Source organism: Corvus kubaryi, unplaced genomic scaffold (assembly GCF_017639235.1).
Source record: "Corvus kubaryi isolate FWS band 111438036 unplaced genomic scaffold, C.kubaryi_AGA036_p1.0 split1-65, whole genome shotgun sequence".
Classification (NCBI taxonomy): Eukaryota; Metazoa; Chordata; class Aves; order Passeriformes; family Corvidae; genus Corvus; species Corvus kubaryi.
This window is the reverse complement of record NW_024582080.1, coordinates 1,243,046-1,264,974: the sequence shown is the minus strand read 5'-3', so window position 1 is coordinate 1,264,974 and position 21,929 is coordinate 1,243,046. Positions and strand designations below refer to the sequence as shown.

Genomic DNA, 21,929 nt, shown 5'->3' with positions numbered 1-21,929 from the left:
ACAAGTCGCCCTTTTCTTGCTTATTTTTAGCCTAAGTGAAATTCAGGCAGTAATCTCTGTTTCTGTTCCTGTTTGGACACTGAGGTTATTGGATCATTTCGGAGATGTCACAGCGGTGAAAGAGGTGGTGTTGATGTAAACTCCCTCTGCTGGTTGATTTTGCAGCAGAAATAAAGCTTTGTGTTGTATAATTGTTTATCTCTGCATCATGCAGCAGAAATTAACAGTTAAGAGGTGGCATACAGTGTTTTTAAAAGCAACTAGAGCACCCAGTTTAAGCTCAGGGGTTTTATGCTCATAAGGCTTTTAATTGCAATTAACTTTAGAGCTGTGTGTTGATATATGACAGATACTCCTCAGAGCTGCTGCTGCCTTGTTGCACACAGAATCTGAAGAATAGATTGAGAGCTAATACATTGAGAGAGCCATTAGCATGCAGATTAAAATACCTTGATTACTTGGGGCTCCATCTGGTACATTTGCTCTTACAAAGTTACTTCTCAGGTGAGGTGCAGCCCTTGCACAGTGTGTGCTATAGCAGAGTCCTGTCAGGAAAAGTAAATAACCTTAGGTCTGGGACTGATGTGCTGCAGGAAGGGTGAGTGAAGGACGCTGGGTTTTTCTGTGCTACTGCTTGCCTGGAGTCTCCTGGATCATCAGCCTTTCATAGCAAGGACTTGCCCAGAAGAAGCTCTGCATGTGCCTGTCCCCCCAGATTCAGGCAGATGTTGCGCAGGGATGAAACACGAGTGTGATTGGTGTGAGGTATCGTGGTATCACAGAGCATCTGCTCTTTCGGAAAGTGTGCAGTGTGTCTTACAGGATGCCAGAACCAGTTTGGTTTCAGTTTTGATAACTGAGTTACTTTACTGACACCTCCATTTAATCCTGTATTTAAAAATAGATTCCTCAAATACTTTTTTCTCACTGTAGACTTTTTTTTTCCTTCCTGTGAGTGCCAGAACTTCTAATGGAAAACTAGGAAATTGGCTGGGGTTATTAAAGAATCTGTCTTTAGAGAGAAAGAAGATGGTGTTTCTACTTAGGTCGAGCATTTCTTTTCTGTGGAAAATTAGAAGAATAAGTAGTTAAATCAGCTTTCTATGAACAGTTACAGTTAAAAAACAGTTGTCAGTGTATTAAGCCCAGAACTTCGAGGTTTGTGTGTAATTTCTCCCTCTTTAGACAAAAGGATAAAGAAAAGTAGCTGCTGTGACTGCTGTAGAAATGTTGAAAGCCAATGATAGGTACTCCAGCAAATGGCAGAATCTAAGGACAGTAGTTAATATTTCAAGAGGAGGGGAAAAGTGTGTCTTTGAGGAGAAACAGTACATATTACATAAAAGACAAGAGAGGGTTTTTTTGTTATTTGTTTGGTTTAAGGATTTTTGTGATCCTTGTGGCTGGTAAACCTCGACAGACTTTAGGATTGAGATTTATTAAAGAAATGAACTTGCCAGTGGCAGATGAGTTGTCCTTAAGACCCTTTTGAGGAAAACCTCTGAAATAAGTGTAGAATTGTAGTAACAGTTGAAATGGCTGAAAATATACAACGTTGTTTTGGATAAAGTGATGTTAACACCTGTTAACAATTATAAGGGTCTTCACCTGTGGACGGAGTTTGTTGCTCATATCTCCAGTTTGGGAAGTCTCATGTGCTTGAAGGCTTTTATCTACCGGTATTTTTCTGACAAGATGTCAGGTTGAGCTGTGAGGTGCAGGGAGTGCAGTGTAAGTTGCATAAGTTTTGGAAGTGCTTGGAAAGGTTTTGTCAAAGAGCAGTGATTAACTGAGTCATACAGAGCAGAAAAGAAGTCAAATGGGTTAGAGACCTAGTGCATAGATCAGGAAGGGAGAGATAAGGTAGCACATTTTAAATTCGTTACTTTTAGAGTAGAATAGGTTTTCTGGGTGCTGTAAAACTTGTCAATTTGCCAGGATATTCTCTAGCAAAATAACATGTTGTCTTCATGTCTTAACTTCACAGGATATGTTGAAAATTACTTCAGTGAAGTAAATAGTTTTCTTAATATCCAGGTTGACACATTTGTGCTTTGGCAGTTGTATATTATATGAGGCAAGTTAAATAGGTGAAGTCAGAAGGGACACTTACTTGGTCTGCTCAAAAGAGCAAGTCATTGCTGCCTTGTTTTAATTGATTGATAGTGTCATATGTTAAAAGATTTGCCAAGGTGAGGTAACAAATCTTAGCAGCTAAATTAGCCTGTGCTTGTAACTGGACTAGAAATTAAGAAGGCTTAAATGCATCCAAACCTGTTTAGCTGTGTAGAATCTGCTGTGCCTTGGCATCAGGTAGACCTAAAAAAAAAAGCTGTTCTACAAATAAATTGATTATGAATTTGCCATCTGGAGATTTCAGGTGTTTTTAAGACCTGCTTCAAATGTGAAATGCAGAGTTAAGTCAGGCTCTTAGTAAGAGAGGTGCCTGTAGAGCAGAGCTGGGTTTGTTGGATCAAGGTTATGAAATCTGATAAGGAAGCAACCCTGCCTGGGTTTTGTTTGTGTTAGGGCTTTTTTTGTGGACATAATTCCACTGTGACCTCAGTGTTTCTCAGACTTATTTTTTTTATTACTATTATTACTTTTTTTAAACCCCCTTCTTCCGAGAAACATCTGCGCTGAATAACAGTTGACTGTTGTTAAATGGCTTTCTGAAGCCAAGCCTTGGTTGCCAGCACAGTTTTGAGAACCAAGCATCAGAGGAACAAAGAGCCTGTCTTGTGTTCTCACTGTTACCCATATCTGATACCCAGGCATCATCAAGAAGCAGCCTGACTTGGAAGCAGCAGAGAACAGGGGGATTGGGTTACACTGAAGCAAACAAATGAAAAGGAAAGAGTTAAGTGTTGATGAGAGGATAGCATCTGGGTGGAGACCACAATTCTTACCCCTGGAATGATTCCCTACCTTTTTGGTTTTTACTGTTTTATGATGATTTGTCTTGTCACTGACATTCTGTGGAATTCTTCACCTAATGCTCTCCACATTTCACAGAACTTGCTGATACCCCCGGGCATGGGTCATAGATTGTAAGTGGCAGAGTCCCTTCAGGGTGTGAGCGATGTTCTGTGCAGGGCTGAATGCCTAGATAAGCTCTGGATGTTAGTGCTGTCAGCTTTGCTCTTGAGCAGCATGCTGCAGTTGCCCTGAGGAGACTGGGAAGAGGGAGTGCTGGAGAAGGATGGACTGTATACATCTGTGTTCATTGGCAAACGTCTCTATACCCAGCCATGTTTCCAGCTTTTAATGTGATCCACTTTGTTTCTAAGTAACAGATTATGGCAATTTTACTTAATTACATTTCTCTGATATGTTTCACTGCCCAATTGCACAAGCTCATACTTTCTGAGTCTCTCACAAATATTTTTTGACCATAATAGCTTTTGATTACACAAGAGATGGCAGATTTGGGTCATGTTCACAACAGCCCCAGCCTTATTTTTCTTTGCATGTTTCACATACGTATCAACTGCTTGCTTGCATGGCATATGTAACTTATAAGGCTACAAAAAAATTCACAAGTGAAAATTTTATAAATTGGAATTGGAATTGCAATTCCCTTTGAAAACGCCCTCAGAATGCCACTCTGCCACCAGTGGTTATTTCCTAGGTCACAAATTTTTAATTAGTTTGCTTGTAAAAGAGCAGCTGTTCGGCTGCATTGGATATAGTTTACTTAAATACCCTGTTAAGAAAAGGTCTGTTTTTCCAGTGGCTAGCTATTTGTTCACCTAAATACATGGAACTACAATTACATGTTTCATACAGAATAGAATGTTTACTTTCAGAGCTACATGTCTTTTTTTTTCCTCCACATAAAGGAATTTACCTTACTGTCTGTTGATGAAAGTGCAAAATACGCTTTTTAATAAGCTTTTTGATTTTTTGGTTTTTTTTGTTACAGCAATGTCCTCTTGCTTGTAGAAGCGTCATGACACACAGCAGCATCATGGTGGATGTAGGCAAGTGGCCAATATTTACCTTACTGTCCCCCCAAGAGATTGCTTCCATTCGGAAAGCGTGTGTGTTCGGAACGTCAGCCAACGAAGCCATTTACATCACGCACAATGATGAGGTGAGCCTGGCATCGAGCTGGGTGCATGCTCCACAATTAGCTGTTTTCAGAATATTTGTAGATTAATAGCTTCTCAAAAGCATTATGTGAAATTTGTGGTTTCCAAAACATGGTGGATGTAATGTTTGATTTTTTTTTTTTTTTTTAAAGTTTTGTGTGAGGACGGTATAGATGGACTATTTAGAAAACTTTCAAATGGCAAAGGCCAGGTTGGATTACATGCACGTTTGAAGACAGGAAGAATTTAAAAGAAGTTGTGGTAGCTTGAAGTTAAGTGCAAACACACAGATACAAAGATAGAAAATGAGGTTATGGCTTGCTAAGTAAAAAATACAGTGGAAGATTATCTGTAGATTTTAATGATTCAGAAACTCATTATGAGTTAGCACAGTGCTGCTGAAAGAAAACAAGCCAGGTGTTCTGGGATGTATTAATGGGAAGGTTTCTCATACGACTGGGTAGAGAAGGATTTTTCTTCCCCTAAGTCCTGTCAGTAGTGCCTGTAGGATGAGCCTCCCACAGTATAGCTCTTTACATGCTTATGCTTTATTTGCTATTTACAAACTGCTTTTAAAAGAAGGTGGTGTCTTCCGCTTTTCACAGTTTCAGACTTTTTATGGTGCAGTTCCTGAAAATAAAAAGCCTAACTTCCAGGACTGTATGAATTGGAATAATTCAGACTCATCAGTTAACATCCAAACTGCCCTTGTGCTGACTCTTGGGGTTGTTAATTTCTGTGCGGGAAGTCTCTGGCCCGTGGAGGTCCAAGATGAAACTCTGTCCCTAGTTAATTACACATCTGTGCATACCTGAGTATAAATCATCTGAAGTGAGTATGCCTTTGTTTTTCAGGTATTTGTTTTTGGACTGAATTGCAGTAATTGTTTGGGAACTGGAGATAATCAGAGCACAATAGTACCAAAGAAATTAGAAGCCTTATGTGGAAAGAAGATCTCCAGTCTCAGTTACGGAAGTGGACCCCATGTTGTTCTTTGTACTGAAGGTAGAAAATCAACAATTAGTATAGAAACATAAGTTAGAGATTTTAAGTTCCACTTCCATTTAACAGGAATGGATTAAGATGTAACTGTATTAAGTTAAGTTGCTAATGTACACTAAGAGGTTCTTGTTGGTCTTAAGTGGAAGCAAATGGGTTTTGTAATAGGTAAAGTTTCCATTTCCATTATGTTGAAGCACTCCCACATATTTCCACAGTCTAGAGGTTATGCTGTGATACATGAATATAAAACATAGTATATAATGTTTTAGTGTACAGATGATTCTTGTAATAGTTTCCCTTTTTGTTAACATCCTTTCATTTTCATGTTGGTATTTGCTAATGTCTTGGAATTCTGTCTCAATTTTCCTGGAATTTTTAGTGGTTTTCATCACAAATATTTTTGCAGATGGTGAAGTGTATGCTTGGGGACATAATGGTTACAGCCAACTTGGAAATGGCACAACCAATCAGGGCATTACTCCTGTTCAAGTTTGCACAAATCTCTTAATAAAGAAAGTGGTGGAAGTAGCTTGTGGCTCTCATCATTCCATGGCGCTCTCATTGGATGGGGATGTAAGTTGAAACCTGTTCAAATCTCTTAATCTCCTTGTTGAAGTGAACAGTGGAGGTGACCTTGCAGTTTGAACTTCTCTCTGTTTCTACAGTGTAATTACAAACATAACCTTTTCTCCTGCTGCCTCAAACTAGGGTGTCCTTTTCTTCAGAGCAGACTTGAAAACAACTAAAAAAAAAAACCCCAAAAAACAAATTAATAAGCCCCTCTGCAAAAAAAAAAGGCAACCCCAAAACCAAGGGAAATAAAGCTTAGTAAACTTTTGTGTCTCTCACAGGAGTGACACTAGAAAGATGTGCCACTTACAGGTGAAAGAATGGTTTGTGAGGTGCAAAATGTAACTTACTTGCTTGCAGGTCTGTTAGGGGGTGTGTTGAGTTTGTATTTATTGGATTAGAATTTAGCCTGTTTCTTGTAGAAATGTCTTGCATTTCCACACTGGTACTGCAAAAGAATGTTGCTCTGCACACCTCTGAATACCTTGGTGTGTAGCTTCATGCTATGTGGCTTCAGGCTACGTGTCATGAGAGACACAATTAGTTTCCAGTTATGCAGATTTGACCCATGTATGCACAGTGGAAAATCTGGTTTCAGCTGTGCACTAACAAAAGAAAAGCTCTAATTTTAAAACCTTTTAACAATGAAAAGGGAAACTACAATTCTTTCCATCCTGATAATCTGAGCATGTCTGTTGTGGGCCAGTATGGAATAACAGTGCAACAAAATATTTTAAGGGTAGGAAAGAGAGCTTGGGTTAAATGGTCTGTATTTTATCTGAAAGAAGAGCCTACACTTATGGAAGATTTTGTGCTGTCATGTTTGACTTGGTTAAACTAAAAAATCTGGTGAGCGTGCAGGAAGGAGAGGGCAATCACGCATTGCTTACAACAGAGGTGCCAGCTGCTGTGTGGTAGCTGCCTGTGAAGGCCGTGCTGTCTCTTGTCATAAATGTGACATGCTTGAAATCTCAGTGGAAGTAGGGAAATTTCTTTGTGTTGACCATGGAGTTGATACTTTCAGCTTGCTTGCCAGTGTGGCTTGTTAATATACTTTAACTTGGTTTGTTTGTGTGCTGAGCTTTTACCAGAATTGAGTGCACTGAAAGCACCAAAATGTGTTAAGCAGCTTTATTTACAGAAAGATTTGGCTGCCAACCCCCTCGTGACCTGATATACCTGAAGCCTCAGGGGGACATTGAAGTTGGAAGTATTTGTGGAAATACCTGGCGTATTTGGTTTGTATGGTTCAGTGCAGTTTTAATGCAGTGCAAATTTTAAAAAGAAGTATTTTAATGATAGAATTAAAGGAATGCAGACATTCATGCTTCTCTGGCATGTCCTTTGGCATTTTGATCTACCTTCTGAGATTCTCTACCTAAATATTTTCTGTTACTGAAATTATTTTATAAAGCATCTTCAAATATTCAGTAGGAATCAAAGATCCAGCAGTTAGAAGTAACAAAAAGCAAAGAACTGATTCTTCCTTTTGTTCATATTATTCATTGTAAATGAGTTGTGTTGGTGGAGGGTCTTTTGTTCTTGTCTTTGGTGGGTTGAGGTTTTTTTTTTGGTGCTGATCGAGGTGTTTGTTTTTAATGATTTTTAGTGACTCTTGTTTTGGTGTTGCAGTAAACAGGCAGCTTCTAGCACCAAAGGATGTGCAGTCTTCTCATGAGGGTACCTGTCAGTGTGCTTGTACTGCCAAGCATGTGTTTCTAAGACAGCAAACTCTTGAACTGGGTGAAGCACCAGAGAATGAACCATCAGAAACAGTTTTATGCCAAGCTGTGGACATGTATGCATGTAATAAAAATTGGAGGCACTGAAAACACAAAGTTATAAGTATTTTTTAATAGCATACTGCTTCCCTGTATTCCTGACTTTCAGATAAAAGGAACTAATATTTTTGCTTGTATTAGTACTAGTTTGCCACTGGAAACTTTAAACTGACAGAAATTGTGGGTTCTTTGTTAATGCTGATGTATGAGATAATTTAGCTACTGTGAAACATGGGCTGACAAAAACCTGTTCTTTCACAGCTCTTGAAAGATGTGAAAGAAGTATGCTGAATGTCCAGCAGTAACCTGGTTTAGAGTTCTATGAAGAAAACTATAAAGCTCTAAACTGGGGGGTTAAAGTATGTCTGGGAAACAAATGACATTCCAGCTTGCATTCCTTTTCCCAACATCATGAAATTATAAAGACAGTCACTATGCTCTTTGTCTTACACTCTGACTTGTATTTAATATGGAAATATGTTCCTTTTTTTTTCTGTTTTAGTCAGATACTCTCATTCTGATGCAATAAACTGGAAAAGGTGCTATATTCATATTTGCTAGATCAGTCCTAATGCTGTGTATAATTTTCATCTGTTGAAAATGAATTTCAAGCATTTTAGCTTGTTAATTAGGATAGTTTACCCAATCTGATGCTGACTATGGGAATATTATCTATTGCTATTGTTACTATTATTAAGGCTTAAACTGTGTGGTTTTGTGTGTTTTTATGGACAGCTGTATGCTTGGGGCTACAATAACTGTGGTCAAGTTGGATCTGGATCTACAGCCAACCAGCCAACTCCTCGCAGAGTTTCCAACTGCTTGCAGGGTAAATTTGTAGTTGGCATTGCTTGTGGCCAGACCTCCTCCATGGCCGTAGTAAACAACGGTGAGGTAAGTGCTCCTGCTGCTGCATACCCTCATTCTCTGTTACCTGAACCTACCAAGCTGGTGTCTGAATATGGAGAAATGCTGACAGGGAGTGCTCAGGCTAGGGCTGTATAGACAGTTACCCTGACAACTTCTGTGAGGCCAGCTGAAGGAAAACACTGCAAGTAACTGGAGATGCAGTCTTTAAACATTTCTTCTTATGGCAAAGACTGTATTGGAATACAATTCTTACTGAGTCTGCAACTGCAAGAATTTGACCAGTTGTATTAACCATGTCTGTCTTCATTTTACAAGAGATTATTTAACATAAATAATGTTAAAATCTCTTAATTTGTTAAATTAGTCTCAGTTTATTTCTGTAAAACATGCACAGTTAAACAGTTAACTTTTCTGCAAGGATATGTTGGTTGATTCTGTTTTTTAAACACATTGCTTAATTACCAGCAACAAACCCAAAGCATACTTTTGACCATTACCCTCCCATTGTGCTACTGTTCCATTTGACATAAGTTTATGGTGCTGTCTTGCTTTTAGGTATGAACTGTAACTTCAATTTTACTGCATTTCACCAAACCCAGTATAGCATCTCCTCATAAGTGGGAGGACTGTAAAGTCCCTGAGGTTGAGATGAGCTTTCATTGTACATACGTCATGGTGTGTCCACTGTAACAAAACTAAGGGAAAAATTAAACTGGGGACTTCCATTTAAACTGATGAGCTTATCAGAATAACTAATTTCATGTTATCTTCAAAAAAAAAAGGGAAAGTAAGTGTTGATGCTATGGGAGAGATTTTGGTGTAGTGTAAGTTTCTTGCAGAATTCCTAGTGCATCAAAGACACTTTTTTTTAGCTTCTTTAAAAGGTCAATGCAGGGCAGAAAAGTTGAGTGCAGTAAGTCATTGCATTTTACTTAGTATCTTTTAACCTTCTCTGTATTGCTCTTCAAATAGCTTACAATTTTTTAATAGTAAGTACTTGGCTTGTGCTTGAAGTCTTAAATGCTCTGTACTTCTGGAGAAGAGTGGCTTAATTTTGTTTTCCTCATGCACTCAGGTTTATGGCTGGGGTTACAATGGCAATGGTCAGCTCGGCCTGGGAAACAACGGCAATCAGCTGACGCCGTGCAGAGTGGCAGCGCTGCACAGCGTGTGTGTGCTCCAGGTATGCCCAGCGTGGAAATGGAAGTGTATTCCTGCTGCTAGCTTCTGCTGGAACCCTCTCTTTGGAATATTATACCTGCTGCTAGATTTCACTGTTCCCATGCTGAATTTTTTTTAGCTCCTAGGAATTGCATTTTGCTTATATAAATGCCAGTCAGCTGTAAAATCCTTGCTTTGGTAAATACTTGGGAAGATTTAAAGTTAGCTGCTATAACTATTGTAAATTACTGTTTGGATACAAATTGCATTTTTGTTACGAAGCTGGATGAAATAGATTAGTCACAAGAAATAAAGGCAAATCAGATGTTCAAATTGGTTCTACTAAGTATTCTAAGTCTAGTGTTCTGATTAGAAGTTCTTTTAGAAGCAAGGGGAGAGGAAAGATAAGAGTCATGGGGATGGGTTTGATTGTTTGGTGGTTGGGTTTAGTTTGGTTTGGATTTTGGTTGGGGTTATATTTGTAGCTAAAGAATCAAAGTAAAATTTGGGATTTCCTGGGTTTTTAAAAAGTAAGGCTCTCTGTAGAGTTGCATGTGATAACTTGGGTTGAAGGGTTGTTGGCTGTTGAACTGCAGTTCTCCTCATTACAGCGTACTCATACTGTACAGTATTGAGAATAATCCAGCTCTGAAGTACTTTCAGAGTATTGCAAGATGTGATGGAGAAGTTCAGTGTTCATGTGAAAAGAAAGTAGGTAGCGTCTAGGGAGACTTGTCTAGTGTGCGGTAAATTACTTGGGAGTGGCCGATTAAATTAATGAAGCTGGGACTCCTCCAGTACCTACAGCTAACTTACTTTGTGTTAGCTGTAAGGACTGAGAAATAACACATTGTAGTGCCGAGTGAAGAATGCCTGAGATACTTACCGTGAACTAGTGGAAGGTAATGTGTGCAATATTTTGTTTCTCATCTGTGTTTGGTTCAGGAGTAACGCTTTATACATTTACTTACAGATTGCCTGTGGCTATGCACACACTCTAGCACTAACAGATGAGGGCTTGCTCTATGCCTGGGGAGCTAACACTTACGGGCAGCTGGGGACTGGCAATAAAAGTAACCAGCTCAGCCCAGTGCAGATCATGATGGAAAAAGAAAGGTAATCTTGCTGAATCTGTTCCTGGATTGATAAAGTCTGAGCATGTGTTATGCAGTCTCTAGCACTCGAAGCATGCATGTGTAGGGCTTGGTGGATTGTTTTTCTATTGCTAATGTTAAAAACATGGGAAAGGATGGTAACTTACTGTTTACAGTAGACTGAGTGCTTTTTGCTGTCTGTAATGGTTATTGAACACAAACACACTTTGCATTTACCTGATAATGAATGAATAAGTGTTATGCTATTCTGTATATGGTTCCTTTGCTTAAAATTGGAGCTGTGAAATCAATAAAGCAAGCCATGAATTGTGGCCTACACTAAAAAAAAAAAGAAAAAGTGGGGAGAAAGGAAGCACCACCTTTGCAAGAAGTGACATGTGAGGAAAAACAATTTTTGAAAGGTTGAAAATGGTCCACCATGAAAACAGAACTCAATTTGCAAGGTTGCTTGAGCTGACAGTTAGTACCCATTTTTATTGCTCGTACCAGTTAGTAGTTTTTTAGTTTCCTGGACTCATAAAAGAAAGAAATTAACCCTTGTAAATCCTCTTTCATCACCCTTTCATCATCCTCATATTTGGGGATAGCTCTTTTGCTGCTTACCTACAAATGTGGACCTCAGTCCCATTCTCTGGGCCCTTGTGTATACATGCAGATTAATGTGCCTTGTCTTGGTCTATAGATCTCTTAATTTGCAATCTCCTCTTAACTGGGAAACACTTCTGCTTGGTTTTTCTCTTCCATCTGGAAAGTCATTCCTATTTTTTTGTTGTTTCTCCCACTGAGCATTAATTTAAAAGCTTCACAGTACTAAGAATGTTTAAGATGTCAAAAAAGGGGGTGGGGGGAAGAAGAAAGGAACTATCACAATAAAAACCACTGAGGTGGGGCCAGTTTGTCTATGAAGGAACTGACACTAGCAAGGCAAAATGAAATATTATTTAAAAAGCTGTGAAAGAGAAATGTGTATGTTTGCAGATAGATCAACTTTGTTTTGTTAGTGATTTATTTCACGAGTGAACTAAGGGGAACTGTTGCATTTAGAACTGTATGTGAACTCAAGCATGGGGTTATAATAAAACCAGCATTTGTTCAGTGGCTGAAGGAGGGAGAAAATACCATAGAACTTCTGCTTGGAATCTAAGGGAGAGATAAGTCACTTGAACTTGCTCATCTTGCTTGACTTGGCTCCCTTGGAAATGGTGCTAAAAGTGGGTGAGCTGTCATTTCCCATGCAGTACATTATTGCTGCTCCTGATCTTTTAGTTTATGTAATTATTTTGTCATTTATATTTAATGCTAGCAACAGTTACTTAGGAGGCTTCATTTGGTGGTGTTGTGAAAAATATTGTAGAGACAGCATGTTAGGAATGTTTAGACTTTATTTTGTGTTAGCTGGGAGGAACAGCCGTGAAGGTCAGCTTCCTGAATTTTGGTGTTAAGTGCATGCTTAACATGTTACCCTGTACACGTACTGTAAGTGTATGTTTGTGTACCATATGTATGTTTATAGGACATGTTCTGCTGTACTGCTGAAGTATAGTATAGTCTGTAAAAAAAAACAACTGTTCTGCCAAGGAAAGAAAGTTTGGAGAAGGAAGTAGTTTAGCTTGATAGCTGTGATAAAAAGTAAGTTGTCCCTAAAACAAATACTCTGTGATGCCTCTTGTAGAGATGTTGCATAGAAGTTCATAAGTTGATAATAGTGTAAAGCACCCAATCAGTTTTCTGCCAGAAATTATGAATACATACCATGAAAGTGATGTAGATTCTTTGAGTTTCATCTTGAAAAAATTTTTGCACTTAAAATATGAACTTTGTGCTGAAAAGTTTGGTTGGGTTTTTTTTTGGCCTAAAAATCTAACTCTTCATGGATATTGTTCTGTAGAGGAACACACATTTTTGTATGTGTATTCTTAGACTGCTTGGAAAGCTACTGGTTTGTCCTGGTTGATGTGTCTGGCAAAAAAGCGTGAAATCCTCTGATGTGTTTTTACCACAGAGAAAAAACAGGAAAGCATAGCTTTTATTTTGAACACGGGAACATCCCTGTTTTGCTTATCACATTCACAGAAACTCTGGCAATGTCTTTGTGGTGTTTTAATTGGAATTGTGTTTCTTCTCAGTTCTTGCAATGTTTCAGATAAGAATCTAGGGATTGCCTGAGCAACAGAAGAACAGGATAGATAAGTGAACATCAGCAGCTTTAGTGTTTTAAAAAACTGTGTGAGGTGCGTGAAAGGACTATGTAGACTTTATTTAAAAAACAACCATAGCTCTTAAAGGCTTCATTCCCCTCAAATGAAGCAGTCTGTGTTTCATGTTGGGTTTCAGTTTTGAGGAAAGTAAACTTAACAGCAAAATAAGAAGTCTGAAGTAGAGGCAGTGGGTCAGATCTCTGTCAACCTACAAAAATCAAAAGGGAGTAGAAGAAATTTCTTCTTGAGAATAAGTTTCTGATGTGTGTTGGTTTTAAAAGGGAAAAACAAAACTTGTTTTTTCTTCCTCCCTTCTTCCATGGCTATGAAAAAATATGAGGAATGTCAGCTGATGAGAATGACATAGTTAAAGCAAAATCTGATTACAATAAAATCTACAAGCAGTCTGAAAATGTCACTGTGGACTTTTGTAATACCTGTTCAAGCAGTATAACATTTCAGCAGGACAAAAACCCAGGTCCAGGAATGTTGATGCATAGTTTGATTGGCTGTTATTTTGGTGAGGCCTTTGGAAAGTCACTGGATTCCCTACTGCGAGCGTCTTACCGGATTTCTTGTGTCCGCAGGGTTGTGGAGATCGCAGCCTGCCACTCTGCGCACACGTCGGCTGCCAAGACACAGAGTGGCCAGGTGTACATGTGGGGCCAGTGCCGGGGCCAGTCCGTGACCTTCCCCCACCTCACCCACTTTGCCTGCACTGACGATGTGTTCGCCTGCTTCGCCACCCCCGCCGTCATGTGGCGCCTGCTCTCCGTAGGTGAGCTCCAGCTCCCACAATCCCTGTGTCCATTGGTAGTGATTAGCACAGGATATTGCTTCCCTGGCAGGCCTCTGTTCCAGGGAGGGTCAGCAGCTAGTTGTTTTTTGCTTCTGAAGAAAACAGTCTATTTCAGCAGCTGAGGATCCAGGATAGGGTTAACAAGGTTGTTGGCCAGTGTACATCCAAAACAAACACTGTTTTAACATTGCACGATGAATATTTTGTATTTCTTACATTTGTGTTGTTTCAACTCCAGCTCAGGTCCAGGAAGGAATCCTGAGTCATTTAACAAAACTTTGGGTTTTTTTTCCTCTTAAAACTATTCCTGCTTGGAAGACTGCTCCTGAGGCTTGTTTTTTTGGTATCTAACAACTTTGGATTTTAAGTGTCATCTCTAGCTTCCCCTCATTAGTATCGGCCCTTCTAATATGACTATGAAGGAACAAATCTCTCCCCTATGTTTCATGTTTTGAAAGTAACAGAATTCCAAGTTTTCATTTTGTGAGATGATTTGTCTCAAGTCTGTTTATTTTGACTTTTGTCAAAGACAGACAGGCTTGTAAATAATAATCCCTGTAAAACAAGACTCTTACGTAATTGCTTTTTCTGTTGGAACTCTCTTCTTACACTGCCTTGGATTACCCTGTGGGATGCAGTCTCTGTGTCCAACAAATAAGCTCAAACCTTTTTTCTTTATTTTCTTCAATCCACATGCTGCTAATTCTTATTTGACCCCAAATAGGATATAAAGCACTTAGCTTGCACTTCCTGGGAAACATGAAGGTGTTTTCATGTTCAAAAAAAAAAGGAGGCTTCATCTTACATCTGTTGCCTCAGTTCTCAAGATCTCTTAGGACATCTAATCTATTTTCGTATTGACAACAGACCCTAATTTTGTTGATCCCTGTATGGAATTGTTTTTGGGGAGTGATGGATGACATCCTAAGTAACCTTTCTCCAGTAAAGCCTCTCAGACTTTACTGTTGCATTTGGCTTGTCCTAACCCAGCTCCTCTGTGTTAACTTCTCATTTAGCATGTTACCACATTTGTAGAGGTCCAGATAACAGCATCTCACCTGTAGGGGAAAACTGAGTAGAGTTACTAAAGAGAGAGGATTAGCGTGGAGCGGTCTGCTCCTGAGTAAATCTGAGTCTGCTTTTATCCCATTCATCACTTTCTCCGTTCTCTAATCCTCTGCAATATGTGCTGGTCTTACTCTCTCTTGCCTCCACCTCTCGTGGAGGTCTCATGGTTGGCCAGTCTGTTGCCTTTTGCTAATAGTGTGGGCTGTTTAATGACATGTCTTCCTGGTTTCAAGTTCCAGGTTTTTATGAGGTATTTCCAGACTGAGTATAGCCAGGTGTCTGAACTCTATACCTGCACTTTAATGCCTCTTAGCCTTTGGGGATTCTTCCCCGCTTACTCTGGCAATCTTACTCAATATTTAAATCAAAAGAATTAATTCTGTGGGCATTTTTAAACCTCCATTTTCCATATGCATGTTTTCCTTTCTCACGTTTTAATCGTAGAGGAGTAAAACCCTCCTTTTTTTTTTTTTTAATGTTATTTTTTTGATGTTGTTTTGTATTCTTAGGGAGAGCTAACTCTGTGTAAAGGTTATTGTCCTACTTACAGTTATGATGGCTCTGCCAAAAAATGAATCAGCGAGTCAGGATTGGCTGTGGTGAAGTACAAATCTGCAGCCTTTGTGCAGGACTGAAAGTATCTGGAGTGAAAGTCGATCTACATAGCTTAAGCTAAGCTCATGACCTAGCAAAAAAAGATCACATGAGCAAGTGGAGAGGGATTGGAGCATGGTTTAGCTAGCCCAGAGGAGATGCAGCTTCTGTGGGTGATTCGGGTAAGTCAGAGGAGTGCAAGATCTGTGGCACAAGTGTGACTCGTCAGTTCTGAGTAGTTTGTTCCAGCAGTATTCCTTTTAAAATGTGAAATAATTTAGTGTCCCTAATGGTGAAGAGTGGTTTGTTGATTGTATATGGATGAACAATATACAGTCCTGTGGGACACAGGAGACAGATTACATCCCATTTAGTGGAAATCCACTTATTTTTCTTTTCTGTGTTTCACTTCTTAGAAGCCACGTGCTTTGAAACACTTTTAAGATTCATCAAAATAATGGGTTAAATTAGGTTTTCTAAAACTTTATAGGCCTTGCTTTACCAGAAGCCTTAGACAACTTGTGCTGCAACTCTTGTATGATTTCTTGAGACTCAGAGTGGGACCTCTGTGGGACCAGTGCCATAGGCCTTAGTAGAGGGAGCTGTGCTATCTCTGTTTTAGTCCACTTCCAAAGTTGCTGAGGTTTTGTGTCTTTGGTTGTACTAAGAGCACAGTGTCTGCTGTCTTTCTTCTTCGACAGCACTGCTGCTGGATTTTGTGGTGTTATAACTGACTCCTAAACTGAGTAATTGTTGTCAGTGATAGTTCATGTTAATGAGCCCTGGCGAAGACTTCATCAGCCTGCAGGCTGTATCCAGTCTGCCAGTACAGAAAGGTGACCAAGTAGTGACCTGTTTTCTTTTTAGGCCCAGCCCACACGGTGTCAGTGTGGCTGGAGTGCTGCAGCCCACATTCCCTGTGAGTTCAGGGGTGTTGCAGACTCCCATTAGCAGCACTGTGCAGGTCAGGGGGCAGAGCTGAGCCAGCATGAGCACTGAGCTGCCTGGAGGCTGGGAATCTCATGGGTAGTGCCCACATGGAGATGGAGTTCTCCAGGTACTTTTCATGGTGCTGTGCTACTACTGGGATGGAATGGGAACTGTTGACCACTGCTGCCTGTAACTGTTGTGGAGCAGCCCTTCCCAGCAGGAAATGCTGTTGGATTAATTAATTCTTCCCATTTTGCTGCTTAAGCCAATGGAGCCCTGACACAGATGTTTTCCTTGACATGCTCTTGTTTGAGCTGCTAGCTTTAGTTAATGATGTTATGTGTTCCATTTAAGATGCTTTTAATATCTTGTTTCGTTTGTTTTGAAATTGTTTCTGTAGAGCATGAAGACTTTTTAACAGTAGCAGAGTCTCTGAAGAAAGAGTTTGACAGCCCGGAAACCTCAGACCTGAAGTTCCGTGTGGATGGAAAGTACATCCATGTCCACAAAGCTGTTCTGAAAATCAGGTAGTGGTTGTGTTTCACAGTTCTTGTTTGTACAGAACAACCCCTTAGTATATCATCAAAGGGGCAAAAAAAGTAAGGAGGGAGGAGGAACCCCTAAACCTGTAGTAGGTAGCATCCATTTATCCATAATAGCTTTAAATGAAGTGATTGTAAAAGGGGTGGTCCACATTCATTATTCACTGAGCCTGTTCGTTGTTCCCAGGATAATAAATTATGTTAAGTTGGTCTGATTGCAATATATACACAGATGTTTCTGTAGCATGGACAAAGTAAGAATTTAATCTTAATGCATAACAAAGTCTACAGTGTTAGGGAACCAAAATGTGGACTGCTGGCCCTGATGGGGCATGGTAAAATATTTGTGAGTATTGCAGAGTGCCCCAAGTATGTATTTCAGGGGGACTGGAATGTAACATTCATGTGTGTGTGCAATAGTGTTCCAGATGATGTCTCTGTCTCCTAGGTGTGAACACTTCAGAACGATGTTCCAGTCATACTGGAACGAGGATATGAAGGAGGTGATAGAAATAGACCAGTTTTCGTACCCTGTGTATCGTGCCTTTCTCGAGTACTTGTACACGGACAGCGTTGACCTTCCGCCTGAAGATGCAATAGGTACTGCTGATGGTCCAATTGTGTCAGAAAGCAGCATCCAGAAAAACTGGGACAGGGCATGTAGAATAAGTGACTAAATATGACTTCTAGTCTAGCCTATAATGCATTTTACTGGTGATTAATTAAGCTGTTTTTAAAATGCTGTTGTAGCAAACTTAACTACAGCAAAAATGGTGCATGTGTAGAAATAAACTGAGAGGAGTTTTGTCAAGGCTGGGAGAGAAACTGTTTCTCTGGGTGAAAATGCTTGTGTATTTTACTAAATTGAGTCAATTACTGTTTAGCATAATATCAAAGAATCTCTATAGATCTAATGGGGAGGACTTGGACAGCAGAGCAATTACAGCAAGCTGTAATTCAAGCCCATATCTTGATAATAGTTTTTTACTCATGTTGTGGTGCCTGCCTCTAGGTATAGAAGTCAGTAGGACAGCTTTCATATTTACAGAGATTAATAGGAGTGTAGCATGAGGTAATAAAAGGCCTTTGGTCACCTGTAATCTGCATTTTCTGAATAGTAACCTACTTGGAAAAAGCACATTATAGAGATACAGAGTTTCGCAGGAGCAGAAACTGATGTTGAAAGAACAGAGATCATTTTACACCTGACTGATACGATGGTGTTTTAATTGCAGGGCTTTTGGATTTGGCTACTTCATACTGTGAAAACAGACTGAAAAAACTGTGTCAGCACATTATCAAGAGAGGAATTACTGTGGAAAATGCATTTTCATTGCTCTCTGCTGCTGTCAGATATGATGCAGAGGTAAACTTCTGAAGTTCGATCTCTTAAATGGGTGGCTGCTTCCTGACTTAAACTGTGGAGAAAAGCAGCTGGTTACATTTTCATATAAGCTCTCTCTTACTTTCATTTAAGTACTATTTGCCACTTTCAGAATTTGAGAATGTTGGACATACAAAAACTGTATTTGCCATGAGGTGTATCTCCTTTTTTTTTGTTTTTCCCTGTAACCCAGTACTGGGAAGGTGAACTAGTATGCAGATAGTTCTGAGGATGAAACACTAACTCTGAAACAAGGGGAGGGTTTAAATACAAAGAAAAGAAAAGTAATATAATGAAAAGCAGTCTTTTTAAGCCTTAAGTTACTTATTTGTAAGGCTGTTTGTTGTGTGATGACATGGTGGTAGGTTGGGGATTGAGTGCATTTGGGATTTGTTTTTGTTGGTGGGGTGGGTTTTTTTTGGCTTTTTTATTTTGTTAGGTACAAATACACTTCCAGTTTTCACAGAATGATAGTGAAAGTGTCAGGATAAGAACTGCTTCATGGGCCTTATAAATGTTGAAGACAGAGGAACAGTGTGTGAAAAGGGAGCGAAACCTCCTTACTGTGGAATGTCTGACTTCACTACTAGATCACTAACATGGTGCTTAGGGAACTAATCGGGAGGTATTCCCAGGCTCGCTTTGGCTGTTTGTGGTATCTGTGCATTGTGTTGGCAACTTTGCAATTGGTTGGTTTTGAACTTGCTTCTGCTTATAAAGCAGTTTTCTGGTACTCAGTAAATCAATTCATTGCTTTTTCTTGTACTTAATTTCCAGCAACTGGCATGCAGGTTGCCCTAACTTATTTCAGAGCCTTGAAATGTGTTGTTTGTTTGATACATCTCACCCAAAGGCTGTGTTAATGTCTGATCTACTGTGAATAGTGATGTCTTTGATAGAAGTTCATCAAAAATAGGAAGATTTCCACATTTTAGCCTCCAAAGATGGTTTGCAGGATGGGTTTTCTGTGTGTGATTGATTATGCTTGTAAGGGTTGTAAGAAATGCAGTTACTCTGCCTTACCTGCACCTCACTAGCTAAGTGAAGTTAGAACCATATGCTTCAAAGCTGCTTCCAGGAGAGAATGGGTGATGCTGAGGGGTTGGGCTTTAAGAAGTTGTTGGGTTTACATGCTATAATGCTGGCTGGGGGCTTGGAATTGCTTGGCTGATGTAGTTCATTCAGGGGGGTGTGTGCCTGGAAGACAACAGTTAAAAGAATTCACTAATTTAATATACCTCCATGATGTGAAACTCCTGCAGTTTCTTTTGGTGACTGACTGAAGTGGCTAAAATTAGGTCAGGGTTGGCTTCTCATTGTAGCTTTTAAAATAATCCTTGGCTGTACCTCGTGCCTTTATTCACCTAAGTCTGTAATTAGTACAGTTTGCTGGGAATGCATCCATCTGCAAATGAAACCCAGCCTTTCTTTTTATACAGAACTTTAGGTTTTCCAGAGTTACTTACTATACTACAATTCTGTTTATTGTATGCTTCTGTTGCATTGACTTGGAATATGAATTTTTTAATAAAGCAGTGCAAAATATTGTAAAATGTATGATGTAATTTTCTTTAAAATGCTAGTTAATTCTGTTATTTAAAAAAACCCACAAACATCAGCGTTCAGTTCTAATGAGCTTGTCTTTTTTTGTTGCACAGATGCCACACAAGTCAAGATCTGCAGCTTCAGAATGCCTGGTTTTAGGCCAGGATATATTTTTATATTATTGTTGTGTCAAGAACTCTCACTGGCACACACAGTTGCTCTAGCTTTCCGTATTGACCTTTAGAGAAAACATGAATATTATTCAGTCTTTTGTACCTCATGGGGCTTAGAGAGTTCTGCAAATTTGTTATGTCTTCCTGCAGTGCCCAGTCTGCTGAGCAGCCAAGGAAGGGTGTGTTCTCACATACAGAGTCTCCTACAAACATCTAATAAAGAAATGAGAACAGCGTGGGGAGTTGCCCTTTTGTCAGGGCTGCGGCATCCCCCTTACAGCAGCTTAGATCTGCACCACAGAGTAGATTTCCTCCTCAAAGGAGGAGCTGGAAATAATCTGAGTGGGAAGTGTTCTGTGGGGAACCTTACACTGACAAGAACTGTGCCTTGTGTTCTTTAAGAGATCCTCTGCCTGACATCACCCAGGTGCAATGATGGTTGTGAGGCTTTTCTGATTATTACATGGAAGGCACTTCCAAGTAAACTCAAATATCCAGAGCTCACTTTCTGCAAGAATTGCTGTGCTGCACTGTGCTCCAGTACTGCTTTTGAATCACATTTGGGAGACCTGTGAAGTACTTTGTAACAAGAGTCTGTTTCTAATGCACAGAAACACCTGCCTAATCTTTGCTGTACAAACTGTCCAGTCAGGATACACGTGCACTGAGCCTGGGGACATGGAACTTCAGGGCTCTAGCTGGGCCCTTCTGTACGCAGGAAGGAACTCAAGCAACCTTACAAATAGATTTGAGTTTATATTATGGAACAAAAGAGCTGAATTTTCTTTATCCACAGTCTTGGTTTATACATCATTACCCCAAGATCTCCTATTTATATTGGGAGTTTCAAAGCTGTCAGTGAACGCAGATGAAACTCTTCAAGTGAGAGAACTTAAAATATATATTGCTCAGAACAGCTGATTTTTGTGACTGCTGCTATATAATGAGAAGGAAAGCTTAGTTACTTCCCCTTGTAACTGCATTTACATAGTGAAATATGTGGGTAGAATTATTATTTTCTGTTGCATTTACATAGTTACTGTTGGGGAGGAAACACTGAGAGCCACTGGGTGTGTTTGTCTAATTTGCTGCAAAAATAAAACACAAACAGGCGTTTGTGCCTCAATGAAATTTTCTGTGATTGAAAGCAAAGATAATAACTTTTTTTTTTTCCCCCCCTCTTTAGGACTTAGAGGAATTCTGCTTTAAGTTTTGTGTCAATCATTTGACAGAAGTGACACAAACTACAGCATTTTGGCAAATGGATGGTCCCCTGCTAAAGGAATTCATTGCTAAAGCCAGTAAATGTGGAGCCTTTAAGAACTGAAAAAATGAGGCCGTAAGTCACGATGTTTGTAGGGTTCTTTTTGCAGCCACAACAGAACTGTGTGGGTCAAGGCAAGTGTTACGTGCACCAGAGGCCCTGTTTCCAGTGCTCAGAGTGAACTGTTGTAAAAACATCAGGCAAAATACTCACTTGCATTTAGCAAACCCAGATGGTGGAACCAGCTCAAGATTTCAGGCAGAGAGGAAATGCTGCAGTGTGCAAAGGATTCCGGCTGGTGTTCTGGACTTGCCTTTCCAGCCTAGGAATGTCAGTTCTAGAACTGCCTGCTCATATTTCCAATTTACTGTTTGGGGTTGGAAAATAATCTGACCTGAGCCACTGAATGATGTCACTTAAATCATTAAGTCCCTGGGATTATAGAGAAGCAAATGGTGCTGTTCTCTCTTCCTGCATTTGCATGACTGTGAATGAATTGGCCATTTGCTGTGTGTAATTAACCAAGTGTATCCAGTGCTTCAAGTGTGCAAAAATAATGTATCCTCAAAGCCTACGCAAGTGACTTTGAAGAAAGGAGTTACTAGGAAAACTAATTTGAAGTAAATCTCTATATTTGGGTATATTTTAATATAAGCTGTAATGTGTACTTTGTGTAATCTGTTCAAGCAATATTTATAATGCTTAATGGAAATAATTCCCTCTTCAGTGACTTCAGATCACGTTGGTTCCCTCTGCAGGGGAAGGGAAAGCTGGGTGGGGTTTTGCTTTTAATTATTGTCTAAATTTAAACTACATGTAATAAAATTCACTTTTTTGTA

General features: G+C 39.6%; 1 protein-coding gene across 7 annotated transcripts in view; it reads left to right on the top strand.

The window, feature by feature from the left end:
- The window catches only part of RCBTB1 (RCC1 and BTB domain containing protein 1), a 24,351-nt gene extending 2,422 nt beyond the window's left edge, over positions 1–21,929 (top strand). For 5 of the 7 annotated variants that reach the window (XM_042014238.1, XM_042014239.1, XM_042014241.1 and 2 more), the window contains exons 2-12: positions 3,926–4,096; positions 4,949–5,099; positions 5,503–5,669; positions 8,183–8,341; positions 9,393–9,500; positions 10,452–10,594; positions 13,379–13,569; positions 16,583–16,709; positions 17,173–17,324; positions 17,960–18,090; positions 21,013–21,929. In XM_042014238.1, the coding sequence (XP_041870172.1) occupies positions 3,953–4,096; positions 4,949–5,099; positions 5,503–5,669; positions 8,183–8,341; positions 9,393–9,500; positions 10,452–10,594; positions 13,379–13,569; positions 16,583–16,709; positions 17,173–17,324; positions 17,960–18,090; positions 21,013–21,153 (1,614 nt within the window). In that variant the 5' untranslated portion in view covers positions 3,926–3,952 and the 3' untranslated portion in view covers positions 21,154–21,929. Of the gene's footprint in view, positions 1–3,925; positions 4,097–4,765; positions 4,926–4,948; positions 5,100–5,502; positions 5,670–8,182; positions 8,342–9,392; positions 9,501–10,451; positions 10,595–13,378; positions 13,570–16,582; positions 16,710–17,172; positions 17,325–17,959; positions 18,091–21,012 lie in introns of those variants that run through there. The other 2 variants (XM_042014243.1, XM_042014244.1) reach the window with 2 other exon arrangements.